The following is a 26,616-nucleotide window of genomic DNA, read 5'->3' as shown; positions in this document are numbered from 1 at the left end:
TGAGCACAGTGAGGATGAGAAGGGACTTCAGATACAGCCCTCAGAGGCCTTAAGGATGCTTCTGATGGGAGAGTGTTGTGTTTGGACTTTAAGCACACATCTTAGTAAGTGTGTGTGATGAAGTACAATACTTTAATTCTGTTGGACTTTGAGGAAGTACCTCCAGAAAAACAACAGGAACATGTTCTGGTTTGCTCCAATAGAAAAATATTTCCGACTTTAACAAAGAATATGTCCATCTAATGTTGCCAGGTGTGTATGCAAACAGAGGATGACCCCAGTGTTAATCCTCATTTTTCCCCCCACAAACTCCTTTATTTTGACCCCATATCTTCTAGAAGCAGAATTGTGTTTCATGTATGATAAAGTATTTTCTCCACAAACAGAATGGTGTAGACTCTTTTGAACTCTAAAACAACCATGTGAAAATAGCGCTGGGCATACATGAATTAAGGTCACATTGCTATTGAAATAAAAATCAAAGTAACCCCGTATCTTCCAAGAGTTATGACAGCACCAACAACAAAACAGAAGCTTAGGAAGGAAGTCAGTTCCGGGGGGGAAGAGAAAGTGTATATATGCATGCAAGTGTGTGCACACACATAATTCTCACACACCACATATATGTGGGGAAATGATCTATGTAAGGAATGAAGCAAAATATAATCATTCTAATCTTAGGTCAGAATTTGAGCTGTATCTAAATCTGCACTCTGCCACCTGCCAGCTGTTGACTGTGAACAAGGTAAGTTACTTAACTGCTCTGAGACTAGTTTCCTCAGCTAGAAAATGACAACAATTTTTATTCCGCAAGGTTTTGATGAGGACTAAAAGAGAGAATTCATGTGCTGTACCTGTTATTAAATTAATAAACATCATTGACAGATTTCCAGGGGAGCAATTTTGACCAAAATTTGCTGACTTCCTTCCTTCCCTCTGAGGCTCTGTGTTATATGAAGAGGAAGGAAAGAAGGAAGGGAAATGAACATCAGAGAAGGGCCAAGGAAGAAAAACATGCTTGACAATTCTCTAATAGAATGTGGAAATTGTATTAATTTAGTTCTACTTGTCTGTACTAGAATAATGCCCAAGGACCAACCAAGAAACCTCCTATCACTCGGCAGACAGAGGCTGCTGACACATGGATCTCCTGACCCCAGAGCCCTACCTTCCACAGTCCCCTTGCCACAAAGTCAGAGACAGGAGGGTCACTCACTGGGGAGTGGAGGGCTGGACTTAGAGGATTTCTGGAGTCCTTTGTCATGTCATATAAACTACAAAATGCTGTGTCATTCCACACGCTCATTTAACCTGGTGTTTATAATTATCCTGAGAAAAGGCATAACTATAGGATCTGAATTGCCCGAAGCGATTATCTATTAGGGGATCAATCAAGATTCAAACCTAGTTCTTCCCATTATGGTGGTTTTCTCCTTTATACCAGAGCTGCTTCCAACCTGATGGCAGATGCTGCTGGCACTTGGTCCCCTTCACCCCCGGCTAGCGAGGGTGCATGTGCAGTTGCATTAGGCAGTTTTCGACATACCTTCTCAGGTGTCTGTGTTTCTCATTTACTCTTGATGAGGGCTTTCTCAGGACCAGGAAATGCAGCTTGGAAAGGTGGGGGATGGGAATGACTCCAGGCCACCTTCAACAATAGGGGTTGGACAGGAGTTGAGCGTCAGCTTCTGGCATGCTCTGTGTGGTTTCCAGAGGGTCCTCCAGCACGGGAGAGCCCAGCTGCCCACAGTGGTAATAACCCACTCATAACACATGTCCTTTAATGACTTTACCCGCTTCCTCAAATGTTCTTCCTGGAATCACCTCCTAGGTAAAAAACAGGCACTGAGCCTTGAAGTTGGTCTACTTTTGGAGAAAGCCAAACTGAGACAAATTCTAAAATTCATGTGGTTACACATTCACACCAAAACAACAACAACAACCACCAGTAATAATGAGCATGGCTGGCTGAGCAGTCAGAACCTGAGGTTAACATTTTCAAGGATTGAAAAAGTGAAGCTAACATTCTCCACAAAGCAGCAAGCTACTTCTCCAGTTTCACCAAGACTGCATCTTGCCAGCAACTGCTGGAACTGCAGTCAGGGCGGTAATGGCCTCCAAGGGCTCTAGTAAGGCAGTTACAGATCCAGTTCAGATTTTCTAGCTATTAAACAAGAGATTTTAGAATATATTCAGAAAGGAGGATATTATTTCTCAATTCAAGAAAACATCTGGGCGGGGCACGGTGGCTCATGCCTGTAATCCCAGTACTTTGGGAGGCCGAGACGGGCAGATCAACTGAGGTTAGGAGTTCAAGACCATCCTGGCCAACATGGCAAAACCCCATCTCTACTGAAAAAGAAAATATAAAAATTAGCCAGTTGTAGTGGCACATGCCTGTAGTCCCAGCTACTCAGGAGGCTGAGGCACGAGAATCGCTTGAACCTGGGAGGCGGAGGTTGTAGTGAGGCGAAATCATGCCACTGTACTCCAGCCTGGGTGACAGAGTGAGCCTCCATCTCAAAAAAAAAAAAAAAAAAAAAAACAAGAAAAAAGAAAATAAAATAAAACATCTGAATTCAAGTTTTGAAGTATTTTTTAAAAACTACAAGTATGATCAACACATTTACATTATAGAAGACAAGCACAATCATCTTGACATACATTCTAGATTTATCCACTTTGCACACATATTTTAGAAAGATTTTGAGGGATTCAATATAATATCTTAAAATGACCACTTAATTTTAGTAAAAATAGATTCCCAGCTTCTGTTAATTGACTATAACTATGGTCTGAGAGTGATTAGATTTTAAAGTGTGTGTGTGTGTGTGTGTAAAATTCTCACAGGAAAATCAATAGTAGTGCACCACACTGAAGTGTAATGAGTTTTACTCTGCAGTTTGTCCTGCTCCAGAGATGCCAGACCAGTAAGTTACATGGAGTAAGTTCACATAACACGACTGGTTTTATAGACTCTAACCATTTATTTAACGAAATGGATATTTCTACTATATAGCACTTTTCTACATTTAAAATTTTAGGGAGGAGAGACTCATGTTCTACAGTATACATTATTACAAAAGAGTTAATTATACATTTAAATCAGCTGAAACGCTTTCTTTAATGATTAGGATTCATCATCCTTTAGTGCAGTGAGGTGACATTTTGTGGAAAGCGTCCATGGCTCTTCGTCAGAGGAGATGTCTTACCAGCACAACCTTCCTTCACTCTGACCTGTCCATCAGAGGATTTCCTTTACCAGTAAAACAGATGGAAGTCCATTTCTCTCTTCTGGTTCCCAACTCAAGTGTAGATCTTTTAATTTAGGAAAGAACTCAAACTTATATAAACTGAAGAGTGGAGGTTGTTTTTTTCATTCTGTTTACTCACACACTGCTCTGTCAAGTCAAGGTTTTCTTGTTGATTTTGCTCACGTGCTGATTGCTACGCATGCAGCCATCATTAGTGCAAATGTGTGGGAGACTTTTTGAATAATGTATAGCACCCAAAGGAATGAACAGCAGACCCCCCCCGCAAAATTTAAATCGCTGCTCTTGCAAATTCTGAAAGCCAAGGATCACTTGTGCCTTACAGAATCCGGGGGCTCTATCCCCAGGTGCAAAGTGCATTTTCCAGGTTTCTCCAGGGCAAAGGCAGGGTGGACACCCTCATTAAACCTGTGCCTGACGATGAAGAGCAACTGCCCGCTCTCCGCGTTGATGAAGATAAGTCTCTGGTTGTTGTAGTCCAGCAGGATGCCCACTCTGGCTGGACGCTCAGTCACGTGAACATCACTCACGATACCACTGTAGAAAAATGTGTATCTGAAATGAAAGAGAATGGGAAACGTAAAACTCTGGAAATCTCAAAGAATTTGATAAGGAAAATCACTTGGGAATAACCAATTCTTCAGTTATTAACTCCACTTCACAATAAGGAGTTGCAATAATGCTGTCCCAAATACTTTCACTAGATTTCTTCTAGATGCTAAAATGCAGAGCTTATCCCAACAGATGAGCATGTTTAATAATTTTGCTCCTTCTACATTAGGAGGCAGTCCCAGAATAGCCAACATATGCCTCCCTTGTGATTTTTCTCCACATTCTAATTCTCTCCCAGCTGCCCACATGTTTTAACTACCGCATTCATGGCATGTCATTCTTTTGAATAAAACTCCTTTGAGGCTGCCATGTATTTTTAAAAGTACCGCAAGCTTGCCTTCCATACAATGTATTAATTTTACAGTTTTAAAATTTTATAGGTAACTTACATAAAGGCCTTTATGAAGTTTAAGGAATATTTCATTATTTTTGCCAACTTCATCCTTTGTTTCCACTCCCCCTTCCCCAAACCAACTCTCCTTTTTATTTTCTCAAGGTTTTCTGCAGCCTTGCCACCAGCGGGGTTGCCTTTGATTCCTCTCTTTAATTCAGACAAATTCAACTCAACGACTACTCCTGGCGCATATCCATGTATCCAGCACTTTACTAGGCGCTCTGGGGCGTGTGAAGGACAGGAAGTGCTGTCCTTGCCCTCTGGGATCCCATACTGTATGGGGCAGGAAGGAAAAACTGCCCACATTTGAAACTCGGACCACAGCTGGGAATGCCTCTCAGGGTGTAGATCTTCAAGTGTTTACTAGACACATTTAATGAAGCTGTTTTGGTTGTGAAGGGAAAGGTTCAAGGCCAGGCTGGAAAGGAGAAAACTGCTGACCAGCAAAGCTAAATTGCTCTATGTAAAAAAGTAACACAAGTTTGGGGTTTTCTCCTAGTAGTCTTAGAAACTGAGAATGGGGCCCTGAAGGTAGGGGAAGGAATGGAATGAGAGATGGAAGAAGAGAGATGAGGGAAAGGTCTATGGATGTGTAGGCTGGAGGGGTGGGAGCACAGCAACACCAGGGCAGTTTGGACCTAAGAATCTGGGTAAGCGACGGGTCTGGCAGGGAGGGCTGAGTATCTTCAAGACTTGCAACATCTGTCTTAAGGCCCAGAAGCTCAAGTGCAAGTATTTAGGGGATGGCAAGTTGGCAACTTCATTGCAGAAAGAAGCTCACGTGGAAGGGCAGAGGTTCACGGTGGTGGGGAGATAAGTGAGACTTTTGAGTTGATAAAGGACCTTTTCAATGCCTTGCTAATGAGAGAGATGCCAGAATACTATGACGTTCTGGAACCTGCAGGACAGACTAAAAGTTTCAGGTAGCAATGATGGGGACTGGCAGTGTGAGCTGGGCTCTTACAGAAGGCTTTGGGAGCACAGGGCTCACACTCAGCCAGAAAGGACAGGCAGGACTTGAATAGGTGAAAAAGAAGGAGAAAAATCCACACAGTAAGGGCAGCAGCAGTGATGGTAAGGTGGCTGAAGAAGTCCATATGTGGCAGAGAACATCACCATTGGCCTGTTGGGTTTGGACAGGACACGGGGGTGACTTTTAGGATGTTACGTGGATAAGTAAGTCAGGGGCCAGGCTCTAGACTTGCCCTGTCTAATACAGTAGCCACTAGACAAGTGTGGCCACTTCCATTAAAATTAAACAAAATTTAAAATTCAGTTTTTCAGTCCTACCAGCCACACTTCTAGTGTTTAATAGCCACGTGTGGCACCATTTTTCTATTATTGCAGAAGGTCCTATTGCATAACGCTGGTCTGGAGGGTTCTGAATGCCTAAATGTGTCATTTCTCCTCCCCTGTTTGGAAGGTCCCTGGTCCCTGCAGGCCCAGCGTTTGTTATTCCTTGAGCCAATCCCTACCCGGGAGGCCAAGTGGGGAAAGGTATTTCCTGAATCCTTGTCTCCACCAGTTCTGCAGGACACAGAACCTGACCAGCCCTGCTTCTGTCTCCATTTCTGGCGGAGCACACATTCCACTAACCTCAACTCTGGCCTGAAGCCAAGCCTGCCTGCGTGGGGCCTGACTCTCTGCCTGGCTGGTCTCTGTTCAAAAAATAATCATCCAGAAGCCTGGCTCTAAACACCTGCATGATCCTGGAACTGCCTCCCCTCCTCCTGGTGGACTGAGGACCCTTACTCCCCTGAGTCCCACCTCTGGCCCGCACTCAGCCCAGACCCCTTTGGACTCTGGTGGTAACTCCTCTCTGGGCTCCTTGCCCCAGCCTGGCCACATTCTCCCTGGCTGCCCCTCTTCACTGTGTCCTGCAGGTGGTCCCACCCAAGTTCTGACACCACTGTACATGTTTGTAGATTTTTGAGCAGAAAAGGCAGGGACATGATGAAAATGATGTTTTAGAAATATTTCCCAGTTGCGAGTGGGTAGAGACTAGAAGTGAGGGTGCAGGCTGGGTGGCTGCTGCTGAAACTGCAGAGGAGGTGCGGAAGCCTTGAGCTAGCATGGCAAGTTTAGGAACGGACAGGAAGGAAACCAGCAGACTCTCCTGAGATGATCTTCACGCCTCCTTCCCAATTGTGACATCTGAAAACCTAGATTCTGTGAGTAGAATCAAGAGTGATACAGGTTGATTTAAAATCATTAAACCAGAAAAAGTAGAAGACAGGAGGGGCTGCCACAGGAGCGTTCTCAGAGTCCCAGAGGCCAGGGTGGCCCATGCGAAGCCCTCGAAGGATGACATGAGGGCCCTGAGACGCTGCCTCTCAGTGCTGAGACCACACAAAGGGACACACTCTTCCTCCCAGAATCTATGGCACCCACTCCAAGCCTGAAAGAGCCAAAGGCCAAAGCTGTAGGTTGAACTGGTCAACAAAATATACAATTTTGTTTTCTAGAGCCTAGGAATTTGTTATTGGAGGTTAGCCCTTGGTGTGGGTTTTTTAAAGATTTGAGTGTGTACAGACATTTTCATGAAATTAATATGTAGTTTGAGTGATTTCAAACTCTGGGTAGGGGCTGGGTCCTTATGCATTGCACAGCACTGAATATCAATTGATCATAATTGCTCTGACTTGATGAAATGTGACTTTAAGTAGTGCTTGGAGATGGTGTCCTTATGAACCATCTCAGAGAATCAAACTGTCAAGTAGGATGCAGGGAGAAATGTGCAGCCAGAGATATGTAAAATCCCAATCTGTGGGCCTTTTCTGGGAACTTGCAAGCATTGAAGGCTTCTTTTTAAAGGATTGCATTTGAATAATGCCTCACATTTGTATGATACTTTACCGTTCCTAAGCTCTTCCCTGTACCTGACTTCATGTGACCCTCACAACCCCAAAAGGTAGCAAGCCAGGCATTACTGTCCCCTGCTGAGCTAGCTGATTTAAGGTATGCTCAAAGGGTTAACCCACTTATGGCAAACAGCCAACAGGAGGCTAATTGAGGATGGAGCCAGACCTAAAATTGGATTCCTGGCTCCTAGTCCAGTGTTCTTTCTATTAAACCATACTGCGAGCATATTCAGATCATAATATGCCTGCCTGATCGCTCTGAGGCTAACACAGGCTAATGGCTTTTTCACATCAACCAACCAAACAATACAGGTAATATAGAACAGAGATTGGCAAACTTTTTCTGTAAAGGGACAGATGTAAATATCCTAGGATTTGGCAGACATCTGTCACCTCCGCCACTGTAGTGTAATACAATACATAAACAAAAGAGCATGACTGTGTTTCTGCAAATTTATTTACACAGACAGGCAGCGAGTTATATGGGGCCTGTGGGCTACAGTTTGCCAACCCCTGATATGGACCAATGTGGAGGGAGGTGTTGGAGATCCACTTCTTCCTCACTCCTGTTGATTCCTTCTCTGTGGAGGGACTCCTTTTAGCATTACCCTTGTGGTGTCTCTCCTCCCTGTGGTGAGTTCAGAAGGAAAAACTGTGATGCAAAGCCCAGCTGCCCCTCCCTCTTCCCTATCTCTTACTCACTAGCTACCAGGGAGACACACATCCTTCTCTGCTTCTCCAGGCACCAACTCTGCCCTGCAGAGCAAGGAAGCTGACCTGGCCCAGGCTCTGGTTGGGTAAGTCTGCCTCATAATAGGGTTTAATATAAGAAACCCTCTTCAGGTATGATTCACACACTCTAAAATCAGCTTCCTCAGTAATCAGAGTCAGAGTTTCATCTCCATATACTTGACTCTTGTTTTCTTTCTTAGTTGGCTCAGAAGTTGAGCATGGAAGTGGGTGCTATTTATCAGGTCCCTCAGAGAGCCCTGCCTGGACACCCAAGCATAATATTTTGATGAAGAGGGGAGGGGAAGGGCTCGCTTACCTCTGTGGGTCAGAGCAGTGCATGTACCACGAGGTCTCTCCTTGTCCCAGGGCACCTGCCTGCACAGCCGAGCTGGAGCAGATGCCGAGTCGATATGCTGGGCAGTCTGTGACTGTGGTTTCCCAATAATGCTGGCCACAGGAAGGCAGCTCCTCACCCAGCACTGACGGGATTCTGCGGGTGAAGTCAATCAGAGTATGCTCAGTGCAGGAATCGCCGGCCTGTATCTCATGAGCATAAACATTCACAAACTCACACAGTTTAGGCAGGATTCTGCCCTTGGAAACTGTTGGAATTTAACTAAAGATACTCTGTTCATTGTATCCCTAACCTTAACCAGATCACCACAGAACTCTCCAAACTCTCAACAGGCATTTGACATATTGCCAGTTACATACATACAACATGCATGTTGTACACTGCAACTCTTAAAAGAGCTGGGAATCAGGAAATAACTAGAATAATGGTAGGACAAAAAGAAATGCTGCAGTCTCTGCCTTTAAGGCGACTTCTCTTCATAAATACAAGGGAAGCAGGTAGGAAACATAATTTGCATAGTTTTTTTTCCAAAACTTGCAAAAAAAGAAATCTCCAAAACCTTAACCATGAGTTCTATGCCTCCTGACCTTACTGGACACAGCCAGCAAATGAGGTGCAGCTCTTAAATGACAGCTAGTGCTGGCCAGAGCCAAGTGTGGAATTAACTGAGTATAATTAGCGGTCAACAGTCTGCAAGATTCTGGCCTCTTTGAACTGTAGTAGGTGCCCTTAAGAGGTTGGTTGAAGGTTTCTTTTTGTCTCACCTTAGCTATTTTTATAAGCACCTCAGTGAAATGAACCAAAAGCACTTTCAACTGCTGATGGGTGACCTTGTTTGCAAGAATTGCTCAATTTTGCTTGGAAATGGCTGAGACAGCAAGGAAGCATTTTTAATTTAAGCAGTGTTAATATTCAGTCAGCACTCTCTCCCTCTCCCCTTTAACAGATGAGAAAATGATTAATGCAAGGGAATGTATTTCACTTTTCATGTCTTTACTCAACCTCATTTCAGAGAGGTGGCTACCGACAAGCCCTCACTCTGGAGCAAGGCCCAGCTGCCTGATATTTATGAGCTAATTTTCAGGTTGATAATATATAAAATTCTATAAAACACATTACAGTTATCATCGGTTATTATCTGTGAACTCTTACCCTCCTCCAATCTATTTATTTTCTTTTTGATGTTTTGAGGAATCCAAAAGACAGAAAAGCTCAATCTATTTCTTCAATCTATTTTTTCCCTGAATTCACTCATTTGTATATTTTTAGCACCTGCAATGTTCCAGGCCCCATGCTAGATTTGAGGGATTCAAAGATGCACAAGACAGGGCTGCTGCTTGAAGATGATGATGAGTAAGTGGCTGACAAATGACCCCACAAGTTATCTGTTCTTTTACACAGGTAAGATCAAAGGGTGCCAGGGTCCAGAGAAGCCTTGGCCAGAACTAGGAGCAGGTAACACCTGAGCTTGGCCACAGACAGGCAAGTAGCAATGTGACAGGGAAACAGTGCAAGTCACTGCTGGCTGGCTCAGTGCCTTCTTGGGAGCACCTGCCAGCCACCGACACCAGGGCACAGCAGCACCATCAGCAGCCTGTGTTTCACATGTGTTACAGTTTTCAAGAGTTTCACATACCTTCTCCCATTTTGCCATTTTGATCTGCAAAATAACCCCCAGAGCTTGCAGGCAAATCGCAGGGCAGTTTCCTCCACCCTGTCCTCCGCCTTTCCCTCTTCTTTTCTTTGATGCTTCCTTTTGCGGGAGCTACTATGGAAGCAAGATTCTGTGGCCAGAAACTAGGAACTCAATAAAATGTCCTTCTCTTCTATGTCTTTTTTTTTTTTTTGAGACAGAGTCTCGCTCCCAGGCTGGAGTGCAATGGCACAGTCTCAGCTCACTGCAACCTCCACCTCCGAGGTTCAAGTGATTCTCCTGCCTCAGCCTCCCGAGTAGCTGAGATTACAGGCATGCACCACCACACCTGGCTAATTTTTGTATTTTTAGTAGAGATGGAGTTTCACCATGTTGGCCAGGCTGGTCTCAAACTCCCGAACTCAAATGATCTGCCTGCCTTGGCCTCCCAAAGTGCTGGGATTACAGGAGTGAGCCACTGTGCCCAGCCTCTTCTATGCCTTTTCAAGAGGGTTGATAAAATATCTGATTTGCTATAGAAAAATAATAAATGAATTACTGGACCCTTTTTCTCCCCCACTGAACCAGAGATCATACCTTAAAATAGCCAATGTTTTAACCAAACCATCTGTGCTTATATTTCCAATAAAAATATTGACACTTGCTCCAAGTGATGAACTATTGCTCGGTAGGGAACCACAGCCAAACAGTGTGGATGTGCACACATTGATATTTGAGACCACATCCCAACATGTTCACTGCACCATGAATATGCTCAAGGGAGGCCACCCTGAGGCGACACACCCTAAGACCCTACTGCTGGGCCATCAGCCCACTTGTGCTTTCTTCTTCTACTTACTCCGTCAGCCGTCTCCTCTCAGCAAAGCTGATCACTGTCCCACTTGAGGAAATGTGTAGAGCAGGATGAGCTGTTTCTCTCAACAAGAGAAATCTGGTTCCTATTGCAGGTGAGAAAATAGGATTAAAACATTGCCACGAGGACCAGTGCTGTCCCTAGGCTAAGCCCCACATTTCAGACCCTAGACTCTCTTTCCCCTGATGTCAAAATCCCCCATGCAGTGTCTTCAGATCCACAGCTGAAAATTTCACTCATGATAAGGCCTTCGTGGATGCTGGTGGCTGGTTACCTCTACGTGGTGCCATAGGCACGTCCTCATGGTGTACCCTCTATTAGTGCTCACCTGCTGTGCAGTGTGCTCCTTGCACCAGTAGCATCTACATCACCTGGAAACTAGTTACAAATTCAGACTCTCAGACCCCACCGCAGCCCTCTTGACTTCGAATCTGTATTTTAACAAGATCCTCAGGAAATATGTGTGCATATTAAAATTTGGGGATACAGGCCAGGTGAGGTGGCTCACGCCTGTAATCCCAGCACTTTGGGAGGCCAAGGTGGGCAGATCACAAGGTCAGGAGTTCAAGACCAGCCTGGCCAACATGGTGAAACCCCGTCTCCACTAAAAATACAAAAAATTAGCCAGGCATGGTGGTGCGCACCTGTAATCCCAGCTACTCAGGAGGCTGAGGCAGGAGAATAGCTTGAACCCAAGAGGCAGAGATTGCAGTGAGCCGAGATCACGCCATTGCACTCCAGCCTGGGCGACAGAGCAAGACTCCGTCTTGAGAAAAAAAATGGGGGATGCACTGGTATAACCTAAAGGAGAGACTCTAACAATGGAAGGACAGGCACCATATTGGGACTGCAGGGAGAACACTGCTGGGAAGACAGCCCTCGCATCTTCTCTTCATAAACATCAGGCTGGCCCTGACTATCTCACAAACGAGGCAAAAGCACAAGATGTTGCTGGGTAAGCCGATCGCTTGTTGCGCCCACTCAACCTTGTGCCAGCTCTGGGTCTAGGATAAGATAATAAAATGGTCCTCTTTCCATTCCTCACTTCCTTTCACAAAAATTGCAAAGACAAACATTTTTTGTTGGCATCATCTAGGTATTTTCCCAAAAATGTCATTGAATAGTTTTATCACTTCCTTGAATTACTCTTTTGGTCATTCGTTCAACAAACATTAACTATCACAAACTATGTGCCAGGCATCAAGAATAAACAGAATAAGGCTGGTAACTTGCTCACACAGTTCAAAGAATATCCCCAACCTACCACACATACACACACCATATCCACAAATTATAACACATTGTGAGTCCGATAAAAATCATCTGGAGAGGCCAGGCGTGGTGGCTCACACCTGTAATCCCAACACTTTGGGAGGCTGAGGCAGGCGGATCACCTGAGGTCAGGAGTTTGAGACCAGCCTGGCCAACATGGCAAAAACCCATCTCCACTAAAACAATCTAAAAATTAGCCAGGCATGGTGGACGTGCCTGTAATTCCAGCTACTCGAGAGGCTGAGGCATGAGAATCACTTGAACCCAGGAGGCAGAGGTTGCAGTGAGCCAAGATCATGCCACTTCACTCTAGCCTAGGCGACAGAGTGAGACTCTGTCTCAAAAAAAAAAAAAAATCATCTATAGAGATTTCTAAAAACATAAGTGTTTGAGCCCATCTCCAGATCAATTCAATCAGGATCTTCAGGAGTGGAGGTAGGGAAACAGTATTTTTTAAGCACCCTGGCTGATTGCTAATAGGTAGCCAAGGTTGAGAACCTGTAAAGCAGAAAAACAAAAGAAATATCTTGACCTTTGACCAACCTTGGGTCCTCATGACAAAAACCTACCGACAGTAGGTTGGGAGTTTATAAAGTTGCCCTCTAGGACATCTTCTCTGAGGGGTGGAAGGGAAGAAATAGCTTGGAAATAGCTCACTGTGTGCAAAGGAGAAAGTACCTCTGGTGGAGATGAGAGCAGCTTCACTCTGTTCACTTGTCCCAAATGCATTGATGGCCCTCACATAGAAAAAGTAGTTATCATTGGGTTGGAGGTTAACTTTCAGCTGGAGCCCTTTGATTCCAGAGAAAGATCTAAATACAAGAGGAAAATAATAATTTTAAATATAATGCCATGTGCTAAATGATTCCTATTTCAATTTGGTAGTGAATGAACATCTTTTATTAGCAACAAATAACTTATTTTCTTCCCCTTTTGTGGCCACTGGATTAGCAAGCCAGGTCCTACAAAATGGCCATTGTCCACTAAGATTACTTTATCAAATAATTTCTATTATGTGCCTTCCAGAATGCTCTTTGCAACAGAACCAGACACTTAAAAAAATTCAGAAAACAGACTACTCTTGTGGTTAGTGAATCTCCAAGAATATATCATTTTCTTTATCAATTTTTGGCCAGAGGGCACTTTTGGATTAAGATGATATTAAACCAATCTACGATTATTTTGTACATGATCATCACGCTAAAGCCACCAGAGTTAATAGAAATCAAAGATCTTTAAAGAAGATGAAATCTTTTAAAGCAAACTCGATCTTGGCAAGAAAAGAGAATTCTAATTGCAAAAAAAAAAAAAAAATCCTCAAAGTTGCTGTTCCTAAATAGCCTATTTAAATTAAAAGAAAAATGCTGATAGTAGTGTCTAATTGGCAGTGGGCTTGGCAAATACACTGTAACAGCCCTACCACTTAATACAAATGGACTTGCTGGATTTGAAGATGGAGCTCTCTGAATCTGCCAACAAGCTAGAATAGTTTTGTGCTTCTTTCCTATTCTCTTTAATCTGTTTGATATCATAGCCTAGAGCGTGAATTAAGAAAAAAAAAAAAAAAGCAAGCAGGGCTCTTTCTTTAAACTTCCATTTGGAGAGTCCTTAGAGTTACAAGTTAGATTCCTTGCTAATGAAAGTTCCTAACCTGGGTGCTGGAGAGCCAAAGTCCTGCTCCCAGGAGATATAATTGTCAATGAATATAATAGTACAACAGCCTTCATGTTCATTCTCAGAAGGGTAGGGTTTTTTGTTTGTCTTTGTTTTTTTTGTTACTAATGAATATACCACAAAAGCATCAGAATCAAAGAGTGGTCACTGTTCATCCACAGATGAATTTTTTTCCAGGTTATTTCTACTTTTGCTGATTTATTTCACTTCCTAATACCTGTCTTAGAGAATAACATGGAGAACCAGAAAAAGGAAAAAGTGTTCTTGGCCCAGAAAACAAACAAATTTCAAACTTCTTAAAAGCAAAACATTTGTACAGAATAACCACCCCATCCCGACCCCATGTCTAAAAGGACAAAACTCATGTTGTGTTCCCTCAGAAGGCCAGGGGCAAGGGGAGCAAGCACCCTGGACCTGCTTGTGTAACTGCTGTTTAGTGCCCATGTCTGGAAAAGGTCAGTGCAAACTCCTTGAATCATATTGGTTGTTAGTTTAGAACTGATCACCTGACCAGGCCCTCAGGAGAGGACTGTCCTTAGATACACTCAGACTGGATCAATGACATTGAGCCCCACGTCCACTGACAACTAATTAGGCTTCAGTTAATTAATGAAAAACCATGTCCTATGATTGAGAATGTAATTTCTAATTAATATCTAGAATATTATTCTGGGGCAGATGTATTGCTTATCTTATTGGAATTGATGACTGAAGAAATGTTTTAAATGAACATTAATTATAATTAGTAACAAAATTATTGTCTCACTAAGCATAGTCAGCCTGAACTGAATTTCAGACTTCATTCGCTCCCTAAATAAATATGTATTGATCACTTATCATGTGCCCAGGCCCTGTCTCTGCCTGTTATTCTGAGGGCTTGTTGAGGAGGCGGGGGTGGGAAGGGGAAAAGTGACAAGGATTGGTGGGGAAATTTTAGCTTTAGAGACAAAGAGAACACACTGGCTTCATTTTATAACAACACAGTTGTTAAATAGCAAGGATACTGTTTTTTAGGTAAGTTTTTGCCCTTAAGATGATGAAGTCTGTCAAGGAGAAAATTCCACATATATAGTCAACTGCATGCTCTGTCTCATTGCTCATTTAAAGAATAAAGGTTTACATGGTACTGAAGTCAAAATATGGGATCCGTCCTGCTTTCAGTGCATGAAACAGGTCAGGCAGATTTGACAAATGTGCACAATGTCCTCATCGAATCTGTGAAATAAAAGCAGCAGGCACGCAAACAAAAGTAATACGAAATGTGGTGGTGTTTTATTGTATATAAGTTGCCATCTTATGCTCAAGCGCCAAGAACAAAGCAAAAAAGGTTAGAACAAATGGTTCATTTCCTTGTCTACTTATTCTAACTCCACTCAGATGTCACCAAAGTCTTCACGTCAGCTGTCCCTGCTTTAAAAAGCATGGAATTTGAGATCTAAAGAGTAGCACTCTTCCAGAGATTATGATTTTTTTAATTTTAGAAACAAAAATTTGTCATAATTGTAACTAAGTCCATATGACTTATAACAAGCATTGCATAGTTTGCAGTAGAATTCAAGTTCACAGAATACCCAAACTAAGGTGAGTGATCAGACAGCAAATGAAGCCACGATTGTTGATACTTAGTCAGTGCTTAGGGATTTTATACCAGTAAATAACATGACCGATGTGACTATGATTGGAAGTCTACAGCCAATAATACAATTTGAAAGACAATTAGAAATTTGACTCAAATGGTCTCATTTTGGGCCCTAAGCATGGGATCCTCCCTACAAGTGCCATAGTGCAATGGAAAGAGATGGCTTTATGTGTGGAGGTCCCAGAGACGTGAGGGCAGTGAGCAGCGCAGCACCTAGAGCCTCTGAGCAGCAGCCATGAAGTCGATTGCTGGTGGATGATAAGCTCGAGTGGAGCTGAAACTTATCACAGAGCATTGTGCCCAGCAGGCTTCAGAGGCCTCTCAACCTGCTCATTTCACCCTTGGTAGCTCCACTGCTACAAAGCAGAGAGAAATGACTTAGAGGAGACTCACTGTCTCCTCAGAAGGCCTTGGGCTGCCCTGCGAATGAGAGACGGTCTCTTTCTCTTTTGTTTCAGAGGCAATGAGTGGAAGCCCCCAGCAGCTGATGCCTGAGAGGGCAGCATCTCTAGCTTGGGCCCTTTTATTCTTGAGTTTTGGCAAGGAGCAACTGGAAAGTTTGCCACGATTAAGATGGACAATGGGGTGAGAATCATTTTTGGTAGGAACTGAAAAGGATTTTTATGAAGTAAAAAATAATTGGGGACATAATGGTTAAGGGGGATATTAAAAACATTCCCATTAAGTCAGAGAGAAACATGAGGTTAAAAACACTGGGAGGTAGGAGGTAAAATTACTACCATTTGCAGATGATGGGACCATTTATCTAGAGAACCCAAGAAAATCAGCTGAAAAACTCTTACATAATAAGAGAATTCAGTAAGATGGCTAGATATAAAACTGATACAAGAAATCAAAAGCCTTTATATACAAATAACTAGATAGGAGATAAAATGAAAAATCTTATTTAGAATAGTGACAGACATAAAAATATACGAATATATAAGATCTATATAAAGAATATTTTTTAAGATGCTACTGAGGGAAACACAAAAAAAGACTTGAGTGAAGGGAAAGGCACATCAGTTCTTGGATAGGAAAATGCAACATCATAAAAATTTCAATTCTCCCTAAGTTAATCTATAAATTTTACATGATCTCTAAAAATAACAAATTGTCAGGAGCAGGCTGATGGAGGAAGCTACGCATCCTGATTCTAAAGATCATATCAAATACAAACTAGCAAATAGGAAAAAAGTCAGGAAGCGGCAACCTAATCTACCACGAATTCTAAATTATAAAGCTACAATAATAAAACCAGTATGGTCCTGGGGCATAAATAGATGGATCACTAGACAGATTATAAAGGCCAGGAATAGACCCAAACATATAGTCTCTTGAGTGTATAATAATGGAAGTATTTCAGATCAGAAGGGAAAATGATGGGTTTTCCTGATGGGACAGCTAGATAGCCATACTAAAAAAAAAAAAAGTAGGATTTCCTACTTCACACAATCGACTGAGATAAATTCCAGATGATAAAATACCTGGTTTTAAAAATGAAATTATTGTATTGGCTACTACAAAAAACATGAGTGAATAAACATACACACACACACACACACACACACACACACACACACACACACACACAGAGAAAGAGAGAGGGTGGCGGGGGCAGGGGGGCATTTTAAAATATGCTACCCAAGTTAAAAGCTATTTTCAAAAGAGATTGATAAATTCAACTCAATTATTATAAAAAATATGCACAGTAAAAAAATTTTAAAGATTTGAAACTTATATCTTAATAGGAAAGCTAACTTCCTTAAAAAAACAGAGCTTCTACAAATCAAAAAGAAAAAATACCACAATCCAAGAGAAAAAAAATTGCTAGGAAGTGAACAGTTTATAGAAAAGGAAGTACTGTACGTGGCTCTGAACCATATGAAAAGATGTTCAACCTAATAAAAGAAATGCACAGTTAAACTAAAATAAGATTTCATTTTCTACAAATTGTCAGAAGATCAAAAGTTTTATCAACCCCTGTTTAGGCAAGGGTATGAAGAACTAAGCACTCTTATACACCACTAGTCAGAGTCAAACAACTACAACCTCTATAGAGACAGTTCAGTAATATCTATCAAAATTCACAATGTACACACTTTTTAACCAGTTATTCCACTTCTAATAATTTAATTAACAAATATATTTGCACGTGTGAAATGATATATGCACAAGGTTTATTACTGCAGCATTGTTTGTGATGGCAAGAGAATAGAAACAACTTCAATGCCTCTCAGTTGGTAAATAAGTTAAATTATATTCTTTTTTTTTGTTTTTAGATGGAGTCTTACTCTGTCACCCAGGCTGGAGTCCAGTGGCATGATCTCGGATCATTGCAACCTCTGCCCCACCCGGGTTCAAGCGATTCTCCTGCCTCAGCCTCCTGAGTAGCTGGGATTACAGGCAACTGCCACTGCACCCAGCTAATTTTTGTATTTTTAGTAGAGATGGGGTTTCACCATCTTGGCCATGCTGGTCTTGAACTCCTGACCTCGTGATCCACCTGCCTCGGCCTCCCAAAGTGCTGGAATTACAGGCGTGAGCCACTGTGCCCGGCCTAAATTATATTCTTAAAACAATACAATAAAACTTCAAAATTTTATTTTTATTTTTATTTATTTATTTTTTAAGATGCAGTGTCACTCTTGTCTCCCAGGCTGGAGTGCAATGGCACAATCTTGGCTCACTGAAACCTCCGCCTCCTGAGTTCAAGCAATTCTCCTGCCTCAGCCTCCCAAGTAGCTGGGATTACAGCTGCCTGCCACCAGGCCCAGCTAATTTTTGTATTTTTTTTTAGTAGAGATGGGGTTTCACCACGTTGGCCAGGCTGGTCTCGAACTCCTGACCTCAGGCGATCCACTCACCTCGGCCTCCCAAAGTGCTGGGATTACAGACATGAGCCATCACACCTGGCCTAAAATTGTTTTTTTTAATTGAAGTAGTTTCATATGTATTGATATGGGATGCTCACCAAGGAATATTTGTAAGCAAGAAAAGCAAAGTGGTGAAACATATAGTACGCTACCATTTGTTAAAAACTATAGATGTTTGTATGTGCATAGACTATCTGGAAGGAACAATATGAATCAGGTAACAGTAATTGCTTCTGGGGAGGAGAATTGGGTAGGTAAATGATAGGTAGAAAGGAGACTTAATTTCCACTGTATTCTCTTTTGTATCTTTTTAATTTGTACCATAAATACATATTCTCTATCCAAATTTAATTAAATATCTTACTTTTAAGAGCTATATTACCAGCTCAGAAGTTCAGGAGTTGGTTGAATGTGTTTGCACAATCTCAAAGGGGACGTTAATTTGAACACTGTAAAGTAGCTTCTCCAGGAATTTGATAATTCAGCAATTTGTATGGGATGGACAAAAAGGAAAGGAGTATGTATGTGCTTAAGGTAACTTGAGGGGTTGGCAATTACAGGGTGTAGTTGTTCTCTGCACCACCATGTCCAACCCCTGGATCTAAGCATGCTTTCTCCCCAGGGGAGGGGGGCGGCCTATGTACAAACAATATGGAGGAATCCAGTGCTGTGACTCCTAGGAGCAGCCTACAGTTACTGTCGTCACTGCAGTGTACCATAGATGGCTAAGTAGGTATTGTTTTTTTAAAAACACAGTTGGCTTTTACTGACATTCACATTGGCAGCACCAACATTCAGGCAGTCAGTCGACACCACATAGTGTGAACTGTGAACAGAGTACCCGGTTGGGCCCTGAAGGACCAGCTGGTAAGGCAGTGTTCCCCAAGCCTGCCTGGGCATATTAGATCTTCTAAATCGGAATCTTAAGAGGGGCCTTCGAATCTAAGTGTTTAGTAAGCATCCCGGTTGATTTTTATGATCATTTAGGTTGGGAAAAATAATCATAAGATAATGCGGGGTAAGAAGGTGTGGGAAGGAAAAAAAAAACTGCTTGAGAACATGAGCAACATTAAATATAAAAAACTAACTGAATAGCCATGGCTGTGTGAAGCTACTTACAAAATCTTAACTAACTGTCAATATGGATCTTTTTGTTTAAGGTGAAACACTTGGTTAAATCAGGATTGAGAAGATTTTCCTTTTTAAAAAAGTTGGTAAATAAAAATTTTTGAACAGAACGATTTTTCTTTTGATAAATGATCATATTATGAGACTCGATGGTAAGCGTCTCACTCTTAGTTCATAAAAGTGTGGAAAATAACATGGGGGCTGAATGGCCAGGCTGGTCTTGAACTCCTTGGCCTCAAGCGATCCTCCCACCTCAGACTCCCCAAGCGCTGAGATTACAGGTGTGAACTAACATCACTCTTAGTTCACAACACTGTAGAAAAGTAATATGGGAGCTGAATCCTGACAACCATGGGGCTTAGGCTTTCCTATAATTAGACATTCTTGCAAAATCAGCATAAGCCAAAGGTCCCAGCAGAAAGATTCTAGATTTTTGTTTTCTCTATAGTTACCCTCCAAAGGCTGAATGGTATCATTTATATTCCAGGCAGAGAATCCTAGGAGCTTAGTAACATTCATTCCTCTGGATTCTCTAGGCCCTTCTTTACCCCTCCACAGTCACACAGGCAAACAATTCCTTGAGATCCTCATAAAACTGCCTGCCCAGAATGGTGACTTCACATTATGCTTTCAGATCCTGTTTAAAATAATGGTTATATAGAGAATGTTTTTGCAGCTTTTGTAAAACTGCTCTTAAAGACAATCACTATTATCTTGTTCAATAGCCCTTATATAAAGATCTACATGAAAAATTCATCTTAGAGCTGAATGTCAAGAAATATAATTGTCTCTCTTAGTGAAATGTGCTTCCTTTTAAAAAAAGAGATGAGTTATGTAATCTCTTTTTTTCCTCTTGCTGTCTCCCCCTCTCTCCTGTTTTCTCCTTAGCTGCCAGTAAGTTCAGATTTAAATTTTGTGTTCCATTGAGGTTCAGTTCTTCACTTTCGGTCTCCTCAGTCCTGCATTATTTGGCTCTTGTTCTCACAGGATTGTTTTACTGGTTCTACTGTTTGGGTCTTTCATTGTGGACAACCTGAATACTTTTGGAAATTGACAGGCCTAAGTTAGAAGTGAAGGAACTGATTGGGTTTCCATTGACTGAGGTTTTACTGTACAACTAGGAGGTGTTGTACATGATCAAAGTCAAATAAGGGTCATTTGGGAAGAAAGATTTCATTTAGGAAAAGCCAAACACCAAGACACTGGGGGGCGCGATGGGGAATCATCTTCACATAACTCCCTCTCCCAAAGGCTCCCTACAGAGGGATATGACAACTGGGTCAGGAAAACAATTTCACATACAGATTGGTGACTAGCTTTTAATTACTCAATGAGAATTTTGGCCCAATCATGTCAGTGACCCTCCTGTCACCCTGTGAAGAAGCAAGGAGCAGGAATGACTGCCTCCTTTAGCCACAGGGTGCAAGGAAGCTCCAATCTCTGGCTGTTGACCACTGGTCAGTCATCACCTATCCATCTGAAGGCTTAGGAAGAAAGATTTAAAGAAAAGAAAAATGCTGGGATTCCTCACTGTGCACTAAGTTCATTAGGAAACTTACCCTTATTTGTCCTTATTCCACAGACAGAGCAGTGGGTGTCCCCAGCTGAAACCACCCACCTGTGACAGGCAATTCTGTTCCTGCTCCACCAGGTGGGGCCCCAAAAGCTGGAAGAAGGAGGAATATGAGCTCACAGGCCCAGCACCCTGAGCCCAACTCCCTGGAAATGCTTGCCCCGGAGGATGGCCCCGGGAGGGTCTCCCCAGCCCATAGCCTCAGCCAGGGCCAGGGAGCAGGAGACTCACTCCCAGCTACTTTCTGGCGTATTGACTCGCACAGATTTGTCATTCAATACACGGCTTCTCTCGCTGCAGCCCACACAGCTAATCCCTGTACTATATTTCTCTCAGTTTTCCCTCCTCCACCCACACTTCTTCTGACTTCTCTCCACACAGGAGAGACAGAACAGCTGAGGAAACAGCAGAACGGTGGAAAATTTTTGAAAGTGTTTTGAGCCCACCCAACCTGAGGAGAGCATTCAAAGAAAAACAGGAAGAAGGTGAGTAGGAGCTCCCTCAGCCCCCGCGCACAAGCCGGGGATTGTCACTCCCGCCTACCCCAAACCCAACAGGGGCCGACTGCTGGGACCGAGCCTCGGTGCCCACATGCAAAAATATGCAAATGTTTTCTGTGAGGATTATGGAATGGAGGCAGTTGCTCAGCTATTTCAGACACTGCGTCATGTAACTTGGGGGCACAGTAGGCTCACTCCATTCAAACACCCACCATAAAAGTTCAACTAGCACCTTTAGTCTTAAATTGGAATCACCAGAGGCCATTGTACCTGGGGAAGGACTGCAGGTCTGAAGATGGATGTGTTTCTGTTCTGGCAACCAAAATTAGATTCTCCAGTCTAGAGGACAACCAATGCCCTCTCTTCATGTGTGCGTGTGATTTAATATTACTCATCTTTTTTTGCCTTTTTGTTTTTCATTTCCTTTCAACTTGTCTTCCTACACCATACCAGAGCTTTGAAGCCTGCTTGTTTTATCGGGGGATTGGGGGTGGAAAAGAAATGTGAACTCATTTAGCTCTTGCTCCCTGTCTTGTTCGCTGGAGATCCAGCCAGTTAGATGGCTTGAAGTGGGCAAGGACAAAAAGAGATTGGTTAACCCACTTCATTCATTCATTCATTCATTCATTCACTCATTCGTGAAACAGACATTTATTGAGTATCTACACAGATAAGCTGCCCGTTCATACCCCATTTACGGTCCAGGCTCAGTTAAACTAAGCCACAACAAATGGAAGTAATCTTTGATCCCCCTAATTTCCCTCAGGGACCTTTTGGATCTAGTTTAGTACTATAGAGTTTTTGCATGAAATTCAGAACCTATGTAAGGGTTATATAACCAATGGACAAATAAGCTTGTAAAGTCCTTCCCTATGAGTTACCCATGGGAAGGTTTCCAGTCCACAGATTAGACTAGTCCTATCTCCTGGTTAAATATCCAAGCACTACAATTAATCCATCCATTCTTCTTTACTTTGCTGGCACAATTTATTTTTGTCCCCATTTTAAATAAGAGATTATCCTCAAAGCTAGACTAACTTTTCTTACTAGTCAGTGTTATGTGTTTGATGCTAATTGATATTTACTCATGCCAGTAACACATATTTATTGAGTAGCTACAATATGCCAGGCACTGTCATAGGCACTGAGATGACAACTTCACACAATGATCCCTTCATGGAACCAACAAAGGAGTGAAATAAAACAAATCTTGGCTTGCTGTTCTTTCTCAGAGACAAAGTAACTTTATCCATTGCTGTACAGAGAATCAAAGTGAAGAATGGGGTTCTAATATAATAGACAAAAAGGAGGAATTGTTTGCATTTATTGACTAGAGATGATCAAGTTTTGAGCTTCTTTATATATCAATTCTACTGTAAGACTTGTTCTCCACAGCTGACATCTTAGAGATTGAACTACACAGACCGTAGTTAAATAGTTAAATGTTTTACAGAATTTTGAAGCATCGGACTGTGTAAAGAATGTTTTGAAGTTGGTTGTGAAAACCAGATGGTCAAAAGAACCACAACACATGGCCACTCCCAAAGAGCAGAATTTTCCTTCTGTCTTGAACTCTTACACTGAAGAACCAAAGAGATATAAAAATGAGTTTTGCAGTCCTGGGACTCTGAGATTAAAGATGAATTATTTCAGTCTGTTGATGCCAACCTAGGGAATAAGATATTGAGGCCTGTATTGATGGCGGATGGCTCTGATGTGGTGTGTCAGCAGTAGACTTAGCAAATGAACAGGGTAGTAATTTGTGGCCAATAAATTTTTTCCTGCCTCAAAAAATTATCCATTGTCAGACTCAGCAGGGATCCAGAGGTTGGAGTCAAACCTGGGCTATGGACTGAACATATCGTTGCACCTCCTGGCACTGAGGGGCCTCTTAGTACCTAAATGGAAAGCAACTCCATCTCCAACACAGCATTAAACTATCAACAAGGCTTCGCATGTGCAATTTCCCTTTATTTCTAAATTTGCTGGACTATAACCACTCAATAGCAAAGAACCCCTTGTATTGTTCTACAACTACTATAAATTTTTGCTTAGCCAGCCCCTAATATGCTTGCCTGCAACAAGAAAAATAAAAATGAATCGATTGGCAAGATCTCAAATAGAATAAGCTAATGACAAGCCTTATGTTTTAATAAGCTCGATGTTGGTCTTAATGAAATTGGTGGATGGTTTTTTTTTTTTACCTACAAATGGAACTGTCATTGGTTTCTTTGGCTTTCGTAAAGGATTTTTTGGAATGCATTGTTGTTATCAGAAGGAGTCTTTTCTTTTCTTTTTTCTTTTTTTTAGTTGCAAAGGCCCCAGGATAATCAGGGAAGGGAAAAACATTAACGAGAGGGGATTTGAATGGTAGTGCATTCTCTCTTCATATCTATGTTTTTCGTGGGACAGAGAAAACTAAGGATGCACAGTACCACCCAGTCATCAGGCTATTGAGGGATCCCTCAGTCTATTCAGGGCAGCAGTTCTAAAACTAGTGGAAAGAAGAAGACAGGCCTGCGTTTGAATCCTGACTCCATACCCTCACTCCATCATTTCATACTTTGGCCAGATTATTTAACCTCTCTGAGTCTGATTTAGTGGAGATCACTAACTGCCTCATAGGATTGCTGAGAAGGTTCACTGAGAGTAGGCAAGTTCCCGGCCAGCTGAAGGCCCTCAATGGAACGCCATCCCCCCATCCCTTCTCCTTGTAGCCATATTTATGAGATGACATCACTGTTCCCTAGTAAGATGGCTACTAGGTCTCAGGGTTTCCAGATTTCTGCTGATTTAAGTATCCAACTGTGCTGATGTGATTTATGCAAATACCAACCGGGGACGGATGCCATAAAGGGAATGAGTCATTTCAGAGCCTTCATTAGCAGGCTGATCTTGCCTCTGAAAGAGCTGGGTTTTCCTTACTGATGGTAGAAAACGGTGGGAGAGATTACTCTGGGACTCTGGCACTTCTGATACAGGGTTCTTCTCATATAGCATCAATGAGTTTTCACAGTTAAGGTCCAGGACTCCCCTAAGTGACATAAAGCAAGGGTTAACAGCTTAGACTTTGAAATCTTACAAAATGAGGTTTAAATCCTGACTGCTAATACGAGCTGAGTAGCCTCTCAAAGTGTCTGTTTCATCTTAAGAGTTTTTGTGAGGATTAAATGAGGCAACATACCTAAAGTACTTCGGCTAGTGATTGGCACATAGTAAATGCTCAATAAAAGTCTGGTTTGGTTTTTTTTTTTTTTTTTTTTTCCCCTCTCTCCCTGTTTTGGCCAGAGTTCACCTCTAAGCTATTTGCTAATACGGAAGCCTGCCTTCCAGCAGTTGGCACATTAAAAGAGATGTTGTTTCTTGAACATTTATTATGTTTACACTTCTGCTTAAATGCCTACATCCCACCAAAATGTCCCCCACCTGATATTAATTCACCCTTTGATCATTATTTTGCGAAGCCTGTCTTCAACTTGAAAGAAACTATCATCATTGCTCAGTCATATAAAATTTCACATCATAACTAAAAAATAGTTGTTGATCATGAAGATAAACAAGAGCTTAAATAACACACTTTATTTAAAGCTGTCTAGAGGTGGCTGGCAAGATGGCCGAATAGGAACAGCTCCGGTCTCCAGCTCCCAGTGAGATCAATGTAGAAGGTGGGTGATTTCTGCATTTCCAACTGAGGTACTCAGCTCATCTCAGTGGGTGCAGCCCATGGAGGGCGAGCAGAAGCAGGGTGGGGCATCACCTCACCTGGGAAGCACAAGGGGTCAAGGAACTCCCTGCCTTAGCCAAGGGAAGCTATGAAGAACAGTGCATTCTAGCCCAGATACTATGCTTTTCCCATGGTCTTCACAACCTGTAGACCAGGAGATTCTCTCAGGTGCCTACACCACCAGGGCCCTGGGTTTTAAGCACAAAACCAGGTGGCCATTTGGGCAGGCACCGAGCTAGCTGCAGGAGTTTTTTTTCATATCCCAGTGGCTCCTGGAACACCAGCAAGACAGAACCATTCACTCCCCTGGAAAGAGGGCTGAAGCCCGGGAGCCAAGTGGTCTAGCTCAGTGGATCCCACCCCCAAGGAGCCCAGCAAGCTAAGATCCACTGGCTTGAAATTCTAGCTGGCAGCACAGCAGTCTGAAGTCGATCTGGAATGCTCGAGCTTGGTGGGGGGAGGGGCGTCCACCATTACTGAGGCTTGAGTAGGCAGTAGGCAGTTTTCCCCTCACGGTGTAAACAAAGCCGCCAGGAAGTTCAAACTGGGTGGAACCCACCGCAGCTCAGCAAAGCCACTCTAGCCAGACTGCCTCTCTAGATTCCTCCTCTCTTAGCAGGGCATCTCTGAAAGAAAGGTAGGAGCCCCAGTCAGGGGCTTATAGATAAAACTCCCATCTACCTGGAACAGAGCACTTGGGGGAAGGGGCAGTTGTGGGCACAGCTTCAGCAGACTTAAACGTTCCAGCCTGCCAGCTCTGAAGAGAGCAGCAGATCTCCCAGCACAGCACTCGAGCTCTGCTAAGGGACAGACTGTCTTCTCAAGTGGGTCCCTGACCCCCATGCCTCCTGTCTTGGGAGATACTTCCCAGCAGGGGTCTACAGACACCTCATACAAGAGAGCTCCAGCTGGCACCTGGTGGGTGCCCCTATGGGATGAAGATTCCAGTGGAAGGAACAGGCAGCAATCTTTGCTGTTCTGCAGCCTCTGCTGGTGATACCCAGGCAAATAGGGTCTGGAGTGGACCTCCAGCAAACTGCAGTAGACCTGCATCAGAGAGGCCTGACTGTTAGAAGGAAAACTAACAAATAGAAAAGAATAGCATCAACGTCAACAAAAAGGACGTCCACACAGAAACCCCATCTGAAGGTCACCAACATCAAAGACCAAAGGTAGATAAATCCACGAATATGAGGGAAAAACCAGTGCAAAAAGGCTGAAAATTCCAAAAACCGGAACACCTCTTCTCCTTTAAAGGATCATAAGTCCTCACCAGCAAGGGAACAAAACTGGATAGAAAATGAGTTTGACTAATCGACAGAAGTTGGCTTCAGAAGGTGGGTTATAACAAACTCCTCCAAGCTAAAAGAGCATGTTTTAACCCAATGCAAGGAAGCTAAGAACCTTGAAAAAAGGCTAGAGGAATTTCTAACTAGAATAACCAGTTTAGAGAAGAACATAAATGACCTAATGGACCTGAAAAACACAGCACGAGAA

The 26,616-nt window shown here is 42.7% G+C and overlaps 1 protein-coding gene across 1 annotated transcript in view; it reads right to left on the bottom strand.

Moving 5' to 3' along the window:
• Positions 1–2,970: 2,970 nt before the first annotated feature.
• The window catches only part of CMYA5 (cardiomyopathy associated 5), a 105,905-nt gene continuing 82,259 nt past the window's right edge, over positions 2,971–26,616 (bottom strand). Inside the window, exons 10-13 of the mRNA XM_002815688.6 lie at positions 12,684–12,817; positions 10,719–10,818; positions 8,188–8,361; positions 2,971–3,827 (exon numbers count right to left, since the gene is read on the bottom strand). Of these exons, the coding sequence (XP_002815734.4) occupies positions 3,581–3,827; positions 8,188–8,361; positions 10,719–10,818; positions 12,684–12,817 (655 nt within the window). The 3' untranslated portion in view covers positions 2,971–3,580. The remainder of the gene's footprint in view (positions 3,828–8,187; positions 8,362–10,718; positions 10,819–12,683; positions 12,818–26,616) is intronic.

The sequence above is a fragment of the Pongo abelii genome, chromosome 4 (assembly GCF_028885655.2).
Source record: "Pongo abelii isolate AG06213 chromosome 4, NHGRI_mPonAbe1-v2.0_pri, whole genome shotgun sequence".
Classification (NCBI taxonomy): Eukaryota; Metazoa; Chordata; class Mammalia; order Primates; family Hominidae; genus Pongo; species Pongo abelii.
Note: the sequence above shows the minus strand (reverse complement) of the source record. Positions and strands in the feature narration are given on the sequence as shown.